Source organism: Podarcis gaigeae, assembly GCF_964106915.1.
Source record: "Podarcis gaigeae genome assembly, chromosome: 1".
Taxonomy (NCBI): Eukaryota; Metazoa; Chordata; class Lepidosauria; order Squamata; family Lacertidae; genus Podarcis; species Podarcis gaigeae.
The window spans coordinates 130,496,381-130,515,607 of record NC_139678.1 but is presented as its reverse complement, the minus strand read 5'-3'; the positions used below and the strand labels follow the sequence as shown (position 1 = coordinate 130,515,607).

General features: G+C 44.7%; 1 protein-coding gene across 2 annotated transcripts in view; it reads left to right on the top strand.

Moving 5' to 3' along the window:
• The window catches only part of INO80D (INO80 complex subunit D), a 44,328-nt gene that overhangs the window by 9,636 nt on the left and 15,465 nt on the right, over positions 1-19,227 (top strand). The window contains exons 2-7 of one of the 2 annotated variants that reach the window (XM_083706226.1): positions 8,133-8,207; positions 8,342-8,588; positions 11,587-12,347; positions 13,903-14,011; positions 16,084-16,311; positions 16,410-16,513. In XM_083706226.1, coding sequence (XP_083562352.1) covers positions 8,371-8,588; positions 11,587-12,347; positions 13,903-14,011; positions 16,084-16,311; positions 16,410-16,513 — 1,420 coding nt within the window. In that variant the 5' untranslated portion in view covers positions 8,133-8,207; positions 8,342-8,370. Of the gene's footprint in view, positions 1-8,132; positions 8,229-8,341; positions 8,589-11,586; positions 12,348-13,902; positions 14,012-16,083; positions 16,312-16,409; positions 16,514-19,227 lie in introns of both variants that reach the window. The other variant, XM_083706225.1, reaches the window with a different exon arrangement.

Here is a 19,227-nt window from a genome sequence, read left to right as displayed (position 1 = left end):
TGCCTGAGAACATTCAGTCAACCCCTCCTACTATGCACACAGAGGATGAACATGAGGGTGAGGAGAGGGATGGGATTCAGTTATATGCAGGAATAACCTAGTTTTTGTTCGCACTTTCTGTACGATTGAAAACCTTAATAAATTGCTAATCACAAATTGAACCAAAAAGAATTGGCCATGGAACCATGACTCCCAGAACACATAAGCTAGTCTAATCTTGTTTGTCATAATTTGTAAAAATAAAAAAGCTATGAATTGAGGACTAAAAATATTCTTTCTGGCCTTTAAATCAAGGAACAATGCTCAGCATCTGTTCATATGAAAACCAGCTCATAACACCCCTGCGTGACCAAGCAACAGAACCCGATCAGAATGTGTCTGTCAATTGGCTGCTGCGGTCACAGAGACAGGGAACAGGTTTTGACTCCTATCCCGTCAGGTGCATCGTATTGCTTTTTCCTGCATGCTCTTCGTTTATATTGGGGGAATGTAAATCATTGCACTTGCAGACGGTGTTGAAGTGAGGGGAATCCTGCTTTCTACCCCTGGCATTACCTGTCCACAGCCACCACTGACAGGTAGACCACAATGGAGGTAGACCACAATGTTCTGCCTTTCTCTTCTGAAGACAGTTCTAAGAGTTGTGGAGGAGATGCAATTTGTTTCCAACAGCTCCCCCAGCAAAAAAACCCCAAACCCACCCAGGAATATTGTTTGGGAGGGAGGCAAGGGTTTCCCCTCACTTTTTCAGGACCTGGAAACAAAGTTTTAGGGATAGGGATTTGTAGGGATAGGGTTTTGAAAAGCAGGCCTGGTCTCCCCACTTTGGCAATTGCCCTTCTATCTATCCTCCCTGGCTCTCTTGACAAGGATTTTTGTTTGATTTGAATGTTTATTGTCCATATAAAACATCAAATCCTTACAAAATGTTAACAGCCCACTGTCATCTTCAAGTAAAACAGTGGCCTACAAAGTGCTATACAGTGGTACCTTGGGTTACATACGCTTCAGGTTACATGCGTTTCAGGTTACAGACTCCGCTAACCATGAAATAGTGCTTCAGGTTAAGAACTTTGCTTCAGGATGAGAACAGAAATTGTGCTCCGGCGGTACGGCAGCAGCAGGAGGCCCCATTAACTAAAGTGGTGCTTCAGGTTAAGTACGGACCTCCGGAACGAATTAAGTACTTAACCCAAGGTACCACTGTATTTTAAGGAACCACACACACTGAAGTGAGATCTGGTTGCTACTTGGATTTGCTGTATCTATACTAAAGGTAAAGGTACCCCTGCCCGTGTGGGCCAGTCGTGTCCGACTCTAGGGTTGTGTGCCCATCTCACTTAAGAGGCCGGGGGCCAGCGCTGTCCGGAGACACTTCCGGGTCACGTGGCCAGCGTGACGAAGCTGCTCTGGCGAGCCAGCACCAGCGCAGCACACGGAAACGGCGTTTACCTTCCCGCTATAAAGCGGTACCTATTTATCTACTTGCACTTTGATGTGCTTTCAAACTGCTAGGTGGGCAGGAGCTGGAACCGAATGACGGGAGCTCACCCCGCCGCAGGGATTCGAACCGCCGACCATACGATCGGCAAGTCCTAGGCACTGAGGTTTTACCCACAGCGCCACCCGCGTCCCTGTATCTATTCTACTGAATCTTTTAAAACGTTTGTGGAATAAATGCTCTCATAATTTGGATTCTTGAATCATTGCTAGTTGCAATATTATTTTGCAGCGTAAATTATATTCAATCCCTAAAATATAGGTGAGTGGGAGCCAAATTGTTACGGTTAGCCATGGCACACAGTGAAACAATCATTAGAAAGAGCCATGGGCTACCAGATCAGAAATGTAACATATGGTTGGAAAATAAGAGGGCATCCACTATGGAAATTAGATTGTGTTGCCATCAAGCTTTCTAAATCATATCAAAAATTATGTGTTGGTTCCTTGTATTCTTAAACATACTGTATTTTTCGCCCCATGGGACGCACTGGCCCATAGGACGCACCTAGGGTTTTTTTTGGGAGGGGGGAATAAAGAAAAAAAAAATTTCCCCCCAGGTGCGGGGCTAGGGCGGAGGAAGCCCGAGCTTTGCGCAGCTCTCCCACGGCTAGCGGAGAGCTGCACGAAGCCGGATGCCTGGGGCGTGCTGAGCTCAGCGGCCCCAAGCTTCTGGGTGCAGGCAAGCTCTCCGCTAGCCGTGGGAGAGCTGCGCGAAGTCGCGCAACTCTCCCACGGCTTGCGGATAGCTTCCTGAAGCCTGGAGAGCGAGAGGGGTTGGTGCGCACCAACCCCTCCTCGCTCTCCAGGCTTCAGCGAAAGCCTGCATTCGCCCCATAGGACGCACACACATTTCCCCTTCATTTTTGGAGGGGAAAAAGTACGTCCTATAGGGCGAAAAATACGGTAACTTTGAGTATCAGTATACAAGTACCATCCTGTGAGAATGGCACCAGGAATTTGCAGCGCCCCTGCATGAGAGTAGAGGTGATCCCTGTGCTGGCATAGAAGATTACATTCTTCCGTGTTGTTCCGCTGTCTGCAGTTGAGTTGGCTTGTAGCAAAACCACCCCAAGGCTCTTGGGGCTTTGCCTTCCATCCTTTGGGAAGCCTGACAGCACACCTGCACCCCCTTCCTCCACTTCTTGCAGCAGCTGCCAACCAGCTCGACTTCTTCCTCTCTTAGTTACCCAGCTCTGCTCACTTAAGGCCATTCCACACAACTCAGAAAGGTGTGCAGGATTTTTGTTTTTTTTAAAAAAGATATTTATTAAAGATTTTCTTAATACAATAAAAAAAAAAAACATATAACTTTACAATAACCATATTTTCTTCCCTTCTTTGGACTTCCTCGCATCTCTCGTTCCTGCGTTCCAAGTTTTTCGAACTTTACCCAGCAATTTATCACCTTGTTTCAATTTCTTATATTATAATTTTCCAATATTGTATCCCTAATTTTAGATAATTTTACCCAAACCTTAAAAGCTTAATTTTAACATAATATTTATCCAAAATTTATCTTTTCTTATATTTTCATTTATCTTCATATTCCTTTTAACTAACTTAATGGTGCCATATTGTTAATAATCTTACATCTTTCTTAACACTCATACAATTTACAATATTTTTGTAAATAGTCCTTAAATTTCTTCCAGTCCTCCTCCACAGCCTCTTCTCCCAGGTCTCGGATTCTGCCAGTCATTTCTGCTAGCTCCATATAGTCTATCAGTTGCATCTGCCATTCTTCCAGTGTGGGCAAATCTTGGGTTTTCCAGTGCTTGGCGACAAGTATCCTTGCTGCTGTTGTTGCATACATAAAAAATGTTCGGTCCTTCTTTAACACCCTCTGGCCGACGATGCCTAAAAGAAAGGCCTCTGGTTTCTTAGGGAAGGTATACTTAAATACCTTTTTCAACTCGTTATATATCATTTCCCAGAAAGCCTTAACTCTAGGGCAGGTCCACCAGAGGTGAAAGAACGTTCCTTCAGTTTCTTTACATTTCCAACATTTATTATCAGACAAATGGTATATTTTTGCAAGCTTGACTGGAGTCATGTACCACCTATATATCATTTTCATAATATTTTCTTTCAAGGCATTACATGCCGTGAATTTCAAACCGGTGGTCCATAACCTTTCCCAGTCAGCAAACATGATATTATACCCAATGTCCTGTGCCCATTTTATCATAGCCGATTTGACCGTTTCATCTTGTGTATTCCATTTTAGCAGCAAATTATACATTCTTGAAAGTACCTTAGTCTTAGGTTCTAACAATTCCGTTTCCAACTTTGATTTTTCCACATGGAAGCCTATCTTTTTATCCAACTTGAAAACCTCTTTGATCTGAGCATAATGTAACCAATCTCGCACTTTATCTTTTAGTTTCTCCAAACTCTGCAACCTCCAATTATCTCCATCTTTTTCTATTATTTCCCAATATTTCGGCCATTTGGCCTCCATATTGAGTCTTTTCCGGGCCTTAGCTTCCATTGGTGATAGCCACCTTGGGGTCAAGGTGTGCAGGATTTTTGGTCCAGGGCACTCACTGCTGACATCAAGACAGGGAGTTTTTTTTTTAAAAAAAGCCACCCCTGAGCTTTCTTTATTCCTTGCATCCTCTGAAGGAATCCTACCTGGCCTGGCTAATCAGTAGCCTTTAAATGCTGCCTCCCACCTGCTGTGTGACCAGGGAACGTGTCATTTGCTTGGCAGCAGTGGACCAGAGTTCCCCTTCCAGATTTTGCTCCAGACCACCCCTACGTAGTTTACTTGTCCAGTCCCCAGTTTGGACCCTGGTAATGCTGCATAACGGGACGCGGGTGGCGCTGTGGGTTAAACCACAGAGCCTAGGACTTGCCGATCAGAAGGTCGGCGGTTCGAATCCCCGCGACGGGGTGAGCTCCCGTTGCTCAGTCCCAGCTGCTGCCCACCTAGCAGTTCGAAAGCACGTCAAAGTGCAAGCAGATAAATAGGTACCGCTCTGGTGGGAAGGTAAACGGCAGTTCTGTGCGCTGCTCTGGTTTGCCAGAAGCGGCTTAGTCATGCTGGCCACATGACCCCGAAGATGTACGCCGGCTCCCTCGGCCAGTAAAACAAGATGAGCGCCGCAACCCCAGACTTGTCCGCGACTGGACCTAAAGGTCAGGGGTCCCTTTACCTTTAACGCTGCATAAGCCAGGAGTCGAGAGGGAGGCTTTGATGTCCCCTGGTGGCAAAGTGCGAGCAGTTTTCCGAACTATCCCAAACAATGCTCTGCTTGTTTACTATTCAGAAATAAGAGGATGTCTGACCCTTCTTCCCTTTTCCGACATGTGAGAGAGTAGCAGTGAAGGAAGGTAAAAGGGGGCAGATGAGATGGCAGCAGGTTGAGGGAAACATCATTCTTGCAACTCCATGTATGTGGATGGGTCAGATACCGAGAGCATCTGAATGCAGTGTTAGAAACTGGGATAAAAAAGCTAGGAGCATCATCATCATCATCATAATGATGCCTGAGTTTCCCCAGCCACTCTAGGTGGCTTCCAGTTGAGTGTTAAAAACAATACAGCATTAAATATTAAAAACTTCCCTAAACAGGGCTGCCTTAAGATGTCTTTTAAAAATAGGATAGCTGCTTATTTCTTTGACATCTGATGGGAGGGCGTTCCATAGGGTGGGATCTACTACTGAGAAGGCCTTCTGTCTGGTTCCCTTTTAACCTCACTTCTCGCAATGAGGGAACCGCCAGAAGGCCCTCGGCACTGGATCTTGGTGTCTGGGCAGAACGATGGGGCTGGAGATGTTCCTTCAGGTATACAGGACCGAGGCCATTTAGGGCTTTGAAGGTCAGCACCAACACTTTGAATTGTGCTCGGAAATGCGCTGGGAGCCAATGCAGGTCTCTCAGGACTGGTGTTATATGGTGCCGGCTGGGATCCTGGGACCTGGGTTGTGGGACCAAAACAGAATGTCTAGTTGCCATTTGGAGGTGGGTCGGCAACACTTTTTATTTATTATTTTGATAAGCATGAACTAACACGCAATTCACATAAGAGACCCATTGTTACTATCACATTTTTAGCAGAAATTGTTAATACATAAGTGTAATTTGGTGTTTACAGTAAAAATATTGGTACCATACTTCAGTGTTCAAAACACTTTACTCTCTATTGTTAAACTCCTTAACATACATTGGTACCTCTGGATATGAACGGGATCTGTTCCGGAGCCCCGTTCGCATCTAGAGGTAAAGGTAACTAGCAACGGCACGGCTGCGCAAACCTGCATCACTTTTCGCCGCTTCTGCGCATGCGCATGACGTCATTTTCAGCATATGCGCAAGCGGCAAAACCCGGAAGTAACACGCTCCGTTACTTCTGGGTTGCCGTGGAGCGCAACTCGAACACGCTCAACTCGAAACGTATTCAACCCAAGATATGACTATATTGTCTGTAACATATACTTGGAGGCTTCAAAGCACATACATTTCTGTAATCCTTGAGTGACAGCCATTAACCCTAACCCTAACAAAAAAATGGCACCCAGACTTTTAGAGGTGCTCGCAAATGGAGAATCTTTAGGCGCAAAGTGCGCCTGGCACCCTGCTAATTTCAAACCATGTCTGGGAGGCAGGAAGCCTGGTTGGGCAAGTGGGGTTGGTTGGTTGGCATCCGCCTGTCTCAAGAGATAATGGAAGGGTGTGTCTTTGGGGGTGAAGTCAAACCATCAGAATTACAGCGCCTGCTGTGGCCGTAGAGACCGATGTGGGAGAGACAAATTTTGTTGCGGCTGGAGCAGGTGAAGATGTCCAGTTGTGCTGCTGCAGATGCACCATGGCATTTCTTCTTTCTGCGCTCCTCCCAGCTGTCATTGCTGTCATTGTCTCTAGGTGTTGCAGTCATCTGTAAGGGATTCCCACACGGTGGTGTTAATGTTGTCAGCTTTCATGTCATGTTTGCAGACATCTTTGTAACACAGTTGGTCTGCCAACGGGCCAGCTGATTGAAGCCAGCTCCCCGAGGAGCGTATCCTTGGGGATCGTGCCATCTTCCATTCTGTGGACTTGGCCAAGCCACCATAGACATTGCTGAGTCAAAACATTTGGAACAAGGTGTTTGTTGATTTGTGACTATAATTTTAAACCTCTTATGAACCTCCGAGCTGCTGATTTGCAAAATGAATGTCACCAGCTGCATGTTTTGTGTGGAAACCAGATTATTATTTAAGTTTAAATAGGAGCTTAACTGTACCTCAGGATACACGTTTTGCTATCAGTCTATAATTCATGCCAAGTTCTTTTGCTCACTTGTAATGATAGATAGTTGGGTTTTGCACCAATACCTTAAAAAGCAACAATTTGAACATAATGTCAAGCATAGACTCATGTTTTGATCTCTGAAGGTGGAAATTCAGCTGAAGGGGAGATTTAAAGCTGAGAAGCAATGGGTGGGGAAAGTATTTAGCGCCCCTGCCCTTACCTAGTGTCAGTCTGCTCCATATTGCTCTCTCTTTTTGTTTTTCCAATTTGTTTTTTTTAGTTTTCACAACATTATAAACAAACACATAAGACAAACAAACAAAAATCATAGCCTTATTAAAAATTACACTTATTAACATTGTTAAGTGACTTCCTCGCTTCCCCTTGGTTGAATTTCATTGCATGTCCTTTTAATGGTTTTCCAAATCACAGTTCTTATAAAATTTAACTTAAACATTAACATCCTTAGATCTTCATATTATGAAATTAAACATATTAATTCATCACTTAACTTAAATAAAATCCTAAGCCAATTAAGTATCTGCAAGCTGTTTTCAGTTAATTCAACTTAACATATTTAAATAAATAATCATTAAATTTAATCCACTCTTCCTGATACTCCTCCTTCTGGTCGCGGACTTTTCCGGTTAGGTTGGCTAGCTCCGAAAAATCCATCATCTTAATCTGCCATTCTTCTATCGTTGGTAATTCTTGGGTTTTCCACTTTTTAGCTAACAAAATACGAGCCACAGTTGTGGCATACAAAAATAATTAACATCTTTCTTGGGCAATTCCAAACCTGTTATTCCAAGAAGAAAGGCCTCTGGTTTCTTTATAAATGTATATTTCAACATTTTTTTCAATTCATTATAAATCTTTTCCCAGAAGTCTTTCACCTTGGGACAGGTCCACCACACATGATAAAAGGTTCCTTCCTTTTCTTTACATTTCCAACATAGATTATCACAGTTATGATATATATTTGCTAATTTTACAACGTTGCTTTTCCAGAAGGTTTGGCAAAGGGTGTTGGGATTTGCTTACCCCCATTTTGCATATGATGCCAGCTTTCTGCCACGATTTGGCGCTAAAGTGGCTGTAGCTAAAACGGTTCTAAAACTTGCAGTGTACCTAGAAGGAAGGACATCAGTGAACGCTTTCCCATAAGTTGCTGGTAGAATTCACCACAGCAAATTCTTCAGGAAATGGAGATAATATCCTTAGAGATAATCCTGTGCGAAGAGTATTTCACATTCCGATTGTTAAGTTGGTGTTCCAGCTGATGATTTTTCTGGGGAGATCAAATTGATTCATTTGCGCTCTGTGAGCAGTGTAGTTCTGTTTCTTTCATACGTTTTCATTAACACAATTTCTCTGTGTTATTCCTCTTAGACAATCTGCTTCATCTTGACTCGTCATCATTCCGGGATAGTGGTGTCTGCGGGGCTCTTTGCTGACGTTGACATGGTAGAGAAGATTTAAAATTGGGTAACTGGTCCTCTTCAGCTAGATTAGAACAAAAACTGTTATCTTCTTCGTTGACTTCGTTGAAACTCGTTTTTAACGTTTGTTGTTTTGGTGGTGGTGGGGTCTTGTTTCAGCTGATGTTCACAAGGAAAAGAGTCACGTGATGTATGAAGGCAAACACATACACTTTTCTGAGGTTGACAATAAGCCGTTGTGCTCGTACAGCCCCAAACTGTGCAAGCAGAGACGACTTAACGGCTACGCCTTCTGTATCAGGCACGTTCTGGAGGACAAGACTGCTCCCTTCAAGCAATGTGAATATGTGGCCAAGTACAATAGCCAACGCTGCACCAACCCCATCCCCAAATCTGAGGACCGTAGGTAAGTAATGGGAGCACAGTTTTGAAAACAGCAGCGACAGTCTCAGTGGTGGCCTGGAGCATGGTTTGAAGGCACATAATGGAAGCTCCTCAGGTCAACATCTGGTCAACAGTTTGAATGGGAGACCACTTTGGTCCCCCCTCACTGCCTCATTTTATCACCTTGGGTGGCGTACAATTAAGTTGTGTGTGCAGAATAAGTCCACTCTCACAGTGAGACTTTCCCCCTCCCCCCCCCCCAAATCTTTGGAGCATTGAGAAAAACCCAGAATAGTTTTAAGGGATGCGCCGGGGAATAAGGGGGGAAGGGAGTCCCATTGCATGCGCAGACCCTTTACATATATGTTGAAATCCACCCCCTGTTTCTAAATTATGGTTCACCCTATGATCCCAGCCAATCAGGGATCACATGCGAATTTGATAATGCTGTGCCATAATCAGATGTGTTTACATGGCAACGTCACTGAGGGCAATTAACCATATTGTTCTTGCTAAGGAGGATGGAAAGGAATATGTCCCTTGTTGCTAAGACAACTAGATCAGGGCACTTCAGTGTTTGGTGTGGCAGATGTTGAAAGTGGGCAAGTACCACATCTTCACTAGTTGTGCAGAAGAGAGAATTAAGTGTGCTTTGAAGTGCTTGGATATTACCCGATGAAATCTTTAAAAACAGGGCCTCTTTGTAGAGCAGGCACCCCCAAACTCGGCGCTCCAGATGTTTTGGGACTACAACTCCCATCACCCCTAGCTAAAAGGACCAGTGGTCAGGGATGATGGGAGCTGTAGTACAAAACATTTGGAGGGCCGAGTTTGGGGATGCCTGATGTATAGAGTATCTATGGGGTGAAACTATAGCGCAGCCCTTCATATCTCATTGCCCCTCACGAATAGGAGCAGAATAAAGTATGCAGACTGAGGCAATATTTGCCCAGTTGTTCCATTTGCATAACATGTGAGGCAGAGTACCACAAGTTTTGACAGTGAGCCAACATTAATGAAAGTGACTTCGGAAATCACTGGAGAAACGCTGTCTGCTGTGCACACAGTGGTTTCTGTAGCCACCTGGCAGCAGTTCTTCTAATATGACATTGCAGGTTGTCAAAATGAAGGAATTTTGCTCCCAAGTAGAATTCCAGCCTTGCCTTCCTAGGGTTGTATCCAGGTGTGGCCCTCTAGTGATGGAAGTGCTCTCTGGTCCCATGGAGGTTCCCATGAATAAAATGGGAGGAAATGATTTTCACTGTTTCCTCTTTTATCCCTATGTGCCACCTCCTATGCTGTTCCAAAGCAGGTCCCCCCCCCCCCCCGCTATATTTTTCTGTTCAGATTATTCTTTAGTTAGCAGCGAATACTTTGGGCTTTGAATTAGCATAATTTGCCAGTTTTTCTGGGGCGGCTGATGCGATAGGCAGTAGGAATGCTTTGTTGTGGCTCACAAGATGAAGTGTATAACTTTCTAACATGCGTGTTTTGGGAAGGCAAGGGAAGTTAACTAGGTGTGAAGCATCATGTCACAACATTGGAAAATGGAGGAGAGCAAGAAGAAAGCAGCATAAGCGTATCAGTTTAACACATTAAAGAAGCAGACTGTGGACTTATTCATAACTTGGAGGTGTATAAAGAGATGGTGTTTTTCTCTTCAGAGTTATTTTTCCTTAAGATTTGTGATTGAAGTGGGGGCTGCCTACTCAAAAGGATTTTGAAAAGGATTCAAAAGAAACACAGTATTAAAGAAATGAATTATATCTGTAAGCCAGAACCCTAAATTCCGAAATTGGGAAATCTGAATTCTGCAAGTCCCCAGTTAGCATCAGTATTAAGCTGTTTTCAATATTGAACTTTAAATTGCACCTTCTGCTGAAAATTGGAATGAGGTGAAGACAGCGAGAAATCTGTTCATTTATTAAACAAGATTTATATACCGCTTAATTGACCCCAACCTGCAAGTGGTGCACTTAAAACAATATAAAATGTATATTTAAACTACCAATAAAATAAAATGTTAAAAATAAATTGACATAAAATGTATTGAAGCATATATAAAATCAGCATTTTTCTCAAGGAATATGCACAAAAAATTACATATTAAAAATATGTTTGGGGGCATGCTTGCCTAACCAAAAAAAGTTTTTAGTGGGTTCTGAAAGCAGCACAGCTAATATACCTGCCTAATAGTAATGTGTTTCACCATTAAGTGTCCCACAGTGATGATTATAACAACAACAACAACCCACCTTCCATCCAAGGCTGGCTGGAGTGTACAGGTTTTCCACTTTTTATCTTCTCAACAGCTGTGTGTGGAAGCTTAGGCTGAGAGAGGGTGGCCCAAAGACACCCAGTGAGTTTCATAGCTGAGTGAGGATTTAAACCCTCGTCTTCCTGTTCCCAAGTCCAATATTTCCAGGTTTAAAGTTGTTTGCCTCAAGCCAAAAAACATATTCCATCTTTGCTCTTTGACTTCATAATTCTCAAAGAAAAAAAAACCACCCACTCTTGTTCTTTGTTAAACTATTTTCTATCACTTGGGCTACTAATAAATTTTCTGCTTTGCATCCTTTTCAAGCATAAGATTGAAGTGTTAGGGATGCAAGCCTTTCACAGAAACGTGTAGAACCTAACACGGTTATTTTTATTAGGGTAAGAAAAGAGATCGCCTTGAAAGATATCTGCTGTGCTTTTATGTCACAGTTTTTCCATATATGGACTCCATTGAAATGCAGACTGTAATTCTGCAAATGTTCTGATGTGCACTTCAATTGGAAGTACATTGTATCTATAGTTATAATATAGCTAATGTAATATGCAATTCAAATAATATCTTTATTTTTGAAAGTTTATAATTGGCTATGAGATATTCATTTAAACGTTATCCATTGAGTTTTCTCACACACAAAAAAAATATACTTATGCCATTTAAGCTACTTTCTCATGAATTCTGGATTCACCATGCTTAAGAGCTGGCGAGGAGAAAATAATTCTGATGGTCTTGCTTCTCAAAGGTACTGCAACAGTCACCTGCAGGTACTTGGCTTTTTACCGAAAAAGGAGAGGAAGAAAAAGAATGACCCCGTCGAGGAGGTAAAAGTTCGGCACCAGATGGATTCTGTGGCCTTCAGCCTGACAGTTCCTCCCCTGGCCTTGAAGATGCCCAATGGACTAGACGGGATGTCCCTCTCTCCACCGGGTGCCAGGCTTCCTCTCCACTACTTGGAAGCAGAACTGGAAGACCCCTTTGCTTTCAACGAGGAAGACGAAGATCTCAAGAAAGGGGCAACGGTGAAGAAGAAGCTGCAGAGCAAATTAGCCCAGAACCGGCAGCGCCAGAGAGAAACAGAGATTCTGAAAGTTCGCCAAGAGCACTTTAGCCCTCTTCCTGCACCTTTGCAGCAGCAGCAGCAGCAGCAGCAGCAGCAGCAGCAGCACTCCCATCTCTTGCCATTACCAACTTCTCTAAAGCCAGCAGGGCTACAGCAGGGCTTAGTCTGCAAGTCACCTCAACCTCAGAACACCAGCCTACCAGTGCAGGGAGTGGCTCCCACCACGTACACTATAGCACAAGCCAGGCAGCTGTCTAACAAAAGACCGCTGCCTCCCCTGCACCCTACTAGGGCTCCTGGCTCAGACCCACCCGGGGTGGACAGGATCCTTATGAAAGCCACAGCCTTCTCTCCGCACTCATCCTGTATGAGCCGGCTACAGAGACTGGTGAAACTGTGCACTCAGAAACAGCAGCTGGATGCTGATCTGTTTCCGCATTTAGGTAAGTGGAGAATTAATGGTACCCGAACGTTTTGATCATTTGGTCCAGTAAATTTGCCATAGATTGGTAACAGTGCGCAAGTGAAGTACTTGAGTAAACTGTATCCTTGCAAGTGTGTGCTTTTTAATGCAGAAGGGCAAACCAGGCCATGGGCAGGTGTTTCTGCATCCTGCCTCACAGCTAAGTCCCATAAAATTCAGCTCGTTACTGCTACTAAAATCACATGGTTTGTCATTTTGTTTTCAAGGCAGTTCTTCTAAGCACACGAAAAAAGGGAGCATGGCTGTAAGTCTAGAGGACCAGTTCTAGCTTTTGTCATGTACATAAAAACCAGGAATTTAGGATATTCAGATTGTTGCTATGGTACAAACATTGGTGGTTAGGCAATCCAAAGCAGCAGAAAGTGTAATGGCAATTATGGATATATAACTGACAAAAAGGGACACACAGGTGGTGTGGTCTAAACCACAGAGCCTAGCGCTCGCTGATCAGAAGGTTGGCAGTTCAAATCCCCACAACGAGGTGAGCTCCCGTTGCTCGGTCCCTGCTCCTGCCAACCTAGCAGTTTGAAAGCACGTCAAAGTTCCAGTAGAAAAATAGGTATCACTCCGGTAGGAAGGTAAACGTCGTTTCTGTGCACTGCTCTGGTTCACCAGAAGCGGCTTAGTCATGCTGGCCACATGACCCGGAAGCTGTACGCCGGCTCACTCAGCCAGTAAAGTGAGATGAGCGCCGCAACCCCAGAGTCGGCCACGACTGGACCTAACTGACAAAAAACGATGAAGCAATAATGTGTTGCTTTCTTCCTTATACGGACCCCTCCATCCAGATTATCTTCATATGCTTTGCTGTTCACTGACCTATGGCCAGAAATTAGCCGAGAGCACATTACTCTTTTCCACCTCAGATGTGGACCTCTGATGCCCATGCCCCACAGTGGCTGAGTATGTCTGTGCTAGTAAGTCTGACCACAGAAGACCAGGACTTAGTGCCAGGGGAAGAAGGGGCAGTGGTGATTAAGAATCATAGGGTTGGAAGGGACCACAAGGCTCATCTAGTCCAACCCCCTGCAATGCTGGAATCTCAGCTAAAGCATCCAAGACAGGTGTCCATTCAACCCCTGCATAAAAACCTCCAAGCAAGGAGAGTCCACAATCTCCCGAGGGAGACCACTCCACTGTTGAACAGCTCTTACTGCCAGGAGGTTCTTCCTGACGTTTAGTCGGAATCTCTTTTCTTGTAACTTGAATCCATGGATTCAGGTCTTACCCTCCAGAGCAGGAGAAAACAAGCTTGCTACGTCTTCCATGTGACAGCCATTTAGGCATATGTGAGAAAAACAACCCTACATGTGGCCATATAGCCTTGATGGGGTGGGGTGAGATGGCAGCTGTTTGGGAAACTTCCACAGGCGTGGTACATCTTTTCTCTTTTTGTTCTAATTCATGCACTTATAATGAGGTTCCTGTTTATGATGAGGCCCTCTGTTGTGCTATCACAACAGTGCTTTTTATTTGACTACTTTGTTTGTTCGCTTCCTTCCATGCTTTTCCAGGGTTGGACTGGTCTGAAGACAGTGGAGAAGAATTGGAAGAACTGGAACAAACCTCGCCATACCAGGTTGCATGGTCTATTCGGGAAGCCCTCAGATATGACAGGAATGAGTAAGTGCATACAAATCAGAACAGAAGACTGAGTAATTAAGTGCAGAATATGAAATAATACAGAGATCAGGCTGTTTTTTAAACTGTTACCTGTAGGTGAGGGTAGGTACAGTGGAAGAGGGTACTCAGAGAGACTTGGGTTTGTCTCCCCAAAGCTTTCTGTCTGTAAGCAGAATGGAGGTCTACTTGTGCCACTTGACTTCACCGTCCTCCTCTGAACACCTTCCAAAATCTTCTCTGGAACATTGGGTGAAGTGAAGGCACAAGACAGGTGTTGATCATCATGTGAGCTGCGCACAGGTGGGCTGAAGCGAGCTGTTGGCCAGTCCTGTGGAGCCTCCTTTTATTGAGACAAATATGCAAACCAGGCAGATACATTTTGGGCTGTGACCTTTACACATCTTCCGGTCCCGAGATTGTGGGGTGGTGCAAAGTTATTTTGGCACCTGTTTCGACCGCGTCATTTTCCCCTTGCACAGTGTATGACAAAGGAGACAAAAGGTCTCAGAGACAAAGGTTACAGACAGGGCACCGCAGGCTACTGAGACCGCAAAAGGTCAGACAGAGGGAATGATGTACAGACAGCTGTGGCTTGTCGGGGGGGGGGGTGCCCTGCACCCCAGGGTCACACGTGCAGGCAGACTGTGACTGCCTGCTGGTGGGGAGTGTGCTCCCTCTGGACCCCACTGTCCACTCCGCGATATCCCTACAATTGGGGTCCCTCTGGCACAGGTTTTGGGGGTACACAGTGAGTTGCAGGTGAGATGAGAGGGTGGTGAGGTCCCGTGGCGTAAGAGGAAGTCCATTCGTGCACTGAATTTTTACTCCAAACATTTTAGAAATGGCTGGTGAACTTTGTCCATTGAACCTGAAAAAAAGATATGTATAACGTAGAAACAGGCCGGAATCAGAATAACAAAACTTGATCAGTGATCTTGTCCTCCGTGGAGGTGTTTGCTTTTCCTATCTCAGAAGCATCATTTTATAGTCCATTCCTAGGAGCAGCTGCCATGGCAAAGAAACAGAGGATTGGTCACAAGAACTGCTGTGTTGCATGGTATCGCAACTTGTGGTACAGTGGTACCTCGGGTTAAATACTTAATTCGTTCCAGAGGTCCGTTCTTAACCTGAAACTGTTCTTAACCTGAAGCACTACTTTAGCTAATGGGGCCTCCTGCTGCCACTGCGCCGCCAGAGCACAATTTCTGTTTTCATCCTGAAGCAAAGTTCTTAACCCGAGGTACTATTTCTGGGTTAGTGGAGTCTGTAACCTGAAGCATATGTAATCCGAGGTACCACTGTATTTCACTAGTATGTCCATTGCACCACAACAAGTTTGTTCATAGTGGGTGGGGGTACTATTTCATTTATTTTCTATATTTCCCATCAGTTCTGTAATTCTCAAGGTATATTTACAACAATTACAATTTTATAGTGACAATAAAAAAATATAAGTGCTTAGATCCTATTCTCCCATCAGCAGAACTTTGCTTACAGGATGCTGCTGCTGGTGTGAGGAAGGGGGAGTCAATTTTCTTCCCCTTGACTCCCTCCCCCTGAGAATTTGCTCCAGAGGGAGGGGAAACCCTTTAGAAAAGCATGAAAAGTGGTGCTCAAGCTGCAGGGGAAAGGGGGAGCTGAGCCCTTCCATATATGGAGGGACAACTCCGGATCCAAGCCAAAATCAATGACAAATTCAGTAAAACACCCTAGTCAAATCATGAAGGGCAGAAGCAATAAAACCAGACTGTAAAACTTTTCAAATAGTAGGAGTCTGAGAAAAAAGAAAGACTCTAGCGTGGACTCTAGTGTCAGCTAGATTGTCAGAGGGGATATTTTCATAAAAGGGGTGCCGCAGCCTAATCGCCAGCCAATGTGTGGGGGGGGAAACCATTCAAAAATGAATGCAGAGCTCAGGGAGGTTGACGTAGAAACTTGACATTTCTTCAGGTACCCGGGACTTGTGCTGTACAGACAAAATAGCAGTAGTGCAATTTTGCAGAATGATAATGTTGGGTTTTGAGTGCCAGCCATTTTATTACCTGCTTTTTCCTCCCCACACAATCTCACAGGCCAGATGATGATGCTGACGCCAGCGGCAGGAGCTCCCGCATTTCCCAACTTTGCACTTACTTTCAGCAGAAATACAAGCACCTCTGCCGCCTGGAGCGGGCAGAATCTCGCCAGAGGAAATGCCAACATACATTCCGGAAAGCTTTGCTGCGGGCAGCCAGCCGAGAGCCGGAGTGCGCTGGGCAGCTGATACGAGAGCTCCGAAGAGCTTCGTGTACTCGGAACAGGTGAGGGACCACCCACACCTGGCAGTACAGCATACACATTATATCCCAGCCTTCTCCGTTTTTTGGTGCTAATCTTCTTGGGTGTCCTTCTGTTTCAGCACAAGCCAAGTGAAGCAGAGGGACGTGTCACCATGTAGAGGGACGACAAAGGGTGAACCATGCACCAACAAGGCTCTTCCGTTCACTAAACATTGTTTTCAACGTATCTTTTTCACTGTTTCCCTGTTCCTGTTGTGGGCTAAAAACATAATTCAGTCGTACCTTGGTTGTTGAACGTAATCCGTTCTGGGAGTCTGTTCAACTCCCGGAACGGTTCGAAAACCAAGGCACAGCTTCCGATTGGCTGCAGGAGCTTCCTGCACTCAAATTGGAAGCCAATGTCCAACGTCCGGCTTCCGAAAAATGTTCATAAACCGGAACACTCACTTCCGGGTTTTATGGCGTTTGGGAGCCAAAACGTCAGAGTACCAAAGTGTTCGACAACCAAAGTACGACTGTAATTAATTCTGGCCATCTCCCATTTCCAACGAGTATTTCTGGGAGCGCCCCTGCTAGCTTCTTGGCCTGGTTCTTCTTTTCAAGCTAGCAACTTATGGGAGAGACTTGGTAAATCCATTCTTAAGCCTGTGCAGTTGTGTCAGCTCTGAAGCAGCAGAGAGACCCTGAAACAAAGGTAGAATCCAGGGGCCTAGCCAGCATTTGAATCTGTCCTCACTTCGAATCACTGGCATCAGGTCAGAATTGTTTGGTTAGGGCTATGGTACACCTTCAGGGTGGAGGAACAAACAGCTTTCTAGAAATGTCCCTGTACTGGACACATGCACCTGGCATTGCCCTGTGTGAGGTTGGTTTGTCAGTTTCCACAGAAAGTCTGAATTATCTTATAGCTTAAATTGCTATAAAGGTTTCAGCAGGGTGTGAAATCTGCACTGTGAGGTAGTACAATGACCTAGAATGAATAAGAGATGAAAGACCTATAATTCTGCAGTATCGACAGAAGAGGCAGAGATCAGGGAAAATGAAAGTCCTTATGTTAGAAGCCCTTACAATGAGCACGAGTATATGTGAAATTGCAGGAGCAAAGAAAGGAAAGTTTCTAAATGCTGCAAGCTCGGAATTTTAATGAGTTTTCTCTTTCCCACTCCTCCCTCAACTTCAAAATTCACTTAAATCTCTTGCAGCTTCCCCCCCTGCCCCTTCCTAATTGCAACTTTAGCCTTAATTTTAAGGTTCCTCTAAGGCATTGAGGAAGAACTGAGAATTATAAAGGGATCAATGAAAGGACTTTTGTAGATACGACAAGCGCAGAGCGTTTGAAAGAAAAGTGCCATGCAGAATATTGACTATGCTTTCAAGTGCTGGTCTTGGTATGGCTGTTTGCAGACTGGAGTTGGCAAGTTATGTGAGTTAGTCCACTGACATATCTTATCTTGCAGCCTCTGTGGGATTGGACACCACACAAGGCCACTGAGCTCACAGGCAGGAAGCTCCATTTGTAATGAGCCAGCACTGCCACAAGGAGGCAGCGTAGGCCCTTGCTTGAGCTGCCATAGAGATAATTCACCAGTGCGTCTCTCCTAAATCACTGCCCCGTGTTTATCCCACTAAGGAGTCCCAAGGTATGATGCTCCCTATATACCTGCAATAATGATCATTCCCTTGTTCGCATTGGCTCCATTCACGCGTTGCTCTCATAAAGCCATGCCTTTAGTTCCACACCCAACATCGTATCTTCTTTCTCCCAGTAGCCAAGCGTTACGCTTGGTTGTGTGAGAAGAAAAAACAATGCAGAAGTTTCTGTTCATGGTGAGTAGAGGTTTCTCCATGTTCAGGACACCTGATTGTGCTGCTGACCAGAACATGCAGAGCCCCTATGTGGAAGCAGAGACTTGTTCATTGGTCCTCCTCATCACAAAGTTGCAGGCAGCTGTTGAAAGAAAAATTTGCAGTATCAGAGGTAGGGCCGAGAGCTCAGCCTTGCTCTCCACTCTCCCCACTCCTGCCCTGTGTGAGTGACTAGGGCTGTGACTGCTTCTTAAAGAGTTGAAGGAGAACCAGGAACCTTGTAGCTTCTGCTGGACTACAGTGGCCACCATCCCTGAACACTGGCCATTCTAGAATTTCAACAGTGTAAGGCTGTAGGTGCCCCACCAATGCCTCAAGCCAGCCTTTCTCAACCTTGGGTCTACAGATGTTATTGGGCTACAACTGCTAGCTAGGTATGATGGGAGTTGTAGTCCAACAACATCTGGGGGCCCAAGGTTGAGCAAGGTTGCCTTAAGCAGAACGTTGAGCGTGTCCCTCAATGGCGGGAACGATGGTGGTGAATAAGCACAGGGAGAAAACAAGTGAAGTGGGTATCTCAGGAAATTGCATCATGTAAACTTGCATGATGAAGGAAAATGCCTACTGCTGATTTAGGAAGAACTTCCTGACAGTAAGAGCTGTTTGACAGTGGAATTTGCTGCCAAGGAGTGTGGTGGAGTCTCCTTCTTTGGAGGTCTTTAAGCAGAGGCTTGACAACCATATGTCAGGAGTGCTCTGATGGTGTTTCCTGCTTGGCAGGGGGTTGGACTCGATGGCCCTTGTGGTCTCTTCCAACTCTATGATTCTATGATTCTAGGAATAGATGAGAAAGAGACTAAAAACGCATTGAGTTTATATATCTCTTCTGAACAAAATAATTGTGAATCGGGATTCACTGTATTGACTTCCTCTGTGCGTCATCTGTCAAAAAGGCAGGAAGAAATTTACAATTTTTATGTGCTCTCATATGTGGATGACAGAAATCCTCTTTTTAATATTTGTGTATGGATTCTCATTAGTTGGTTAGAAAGCAAATCTATTGATTGCATTGTCCCAAAAATCACAGTATTGATTAAGAATCTCCAGGAAACAAGACACACAAACTCATTA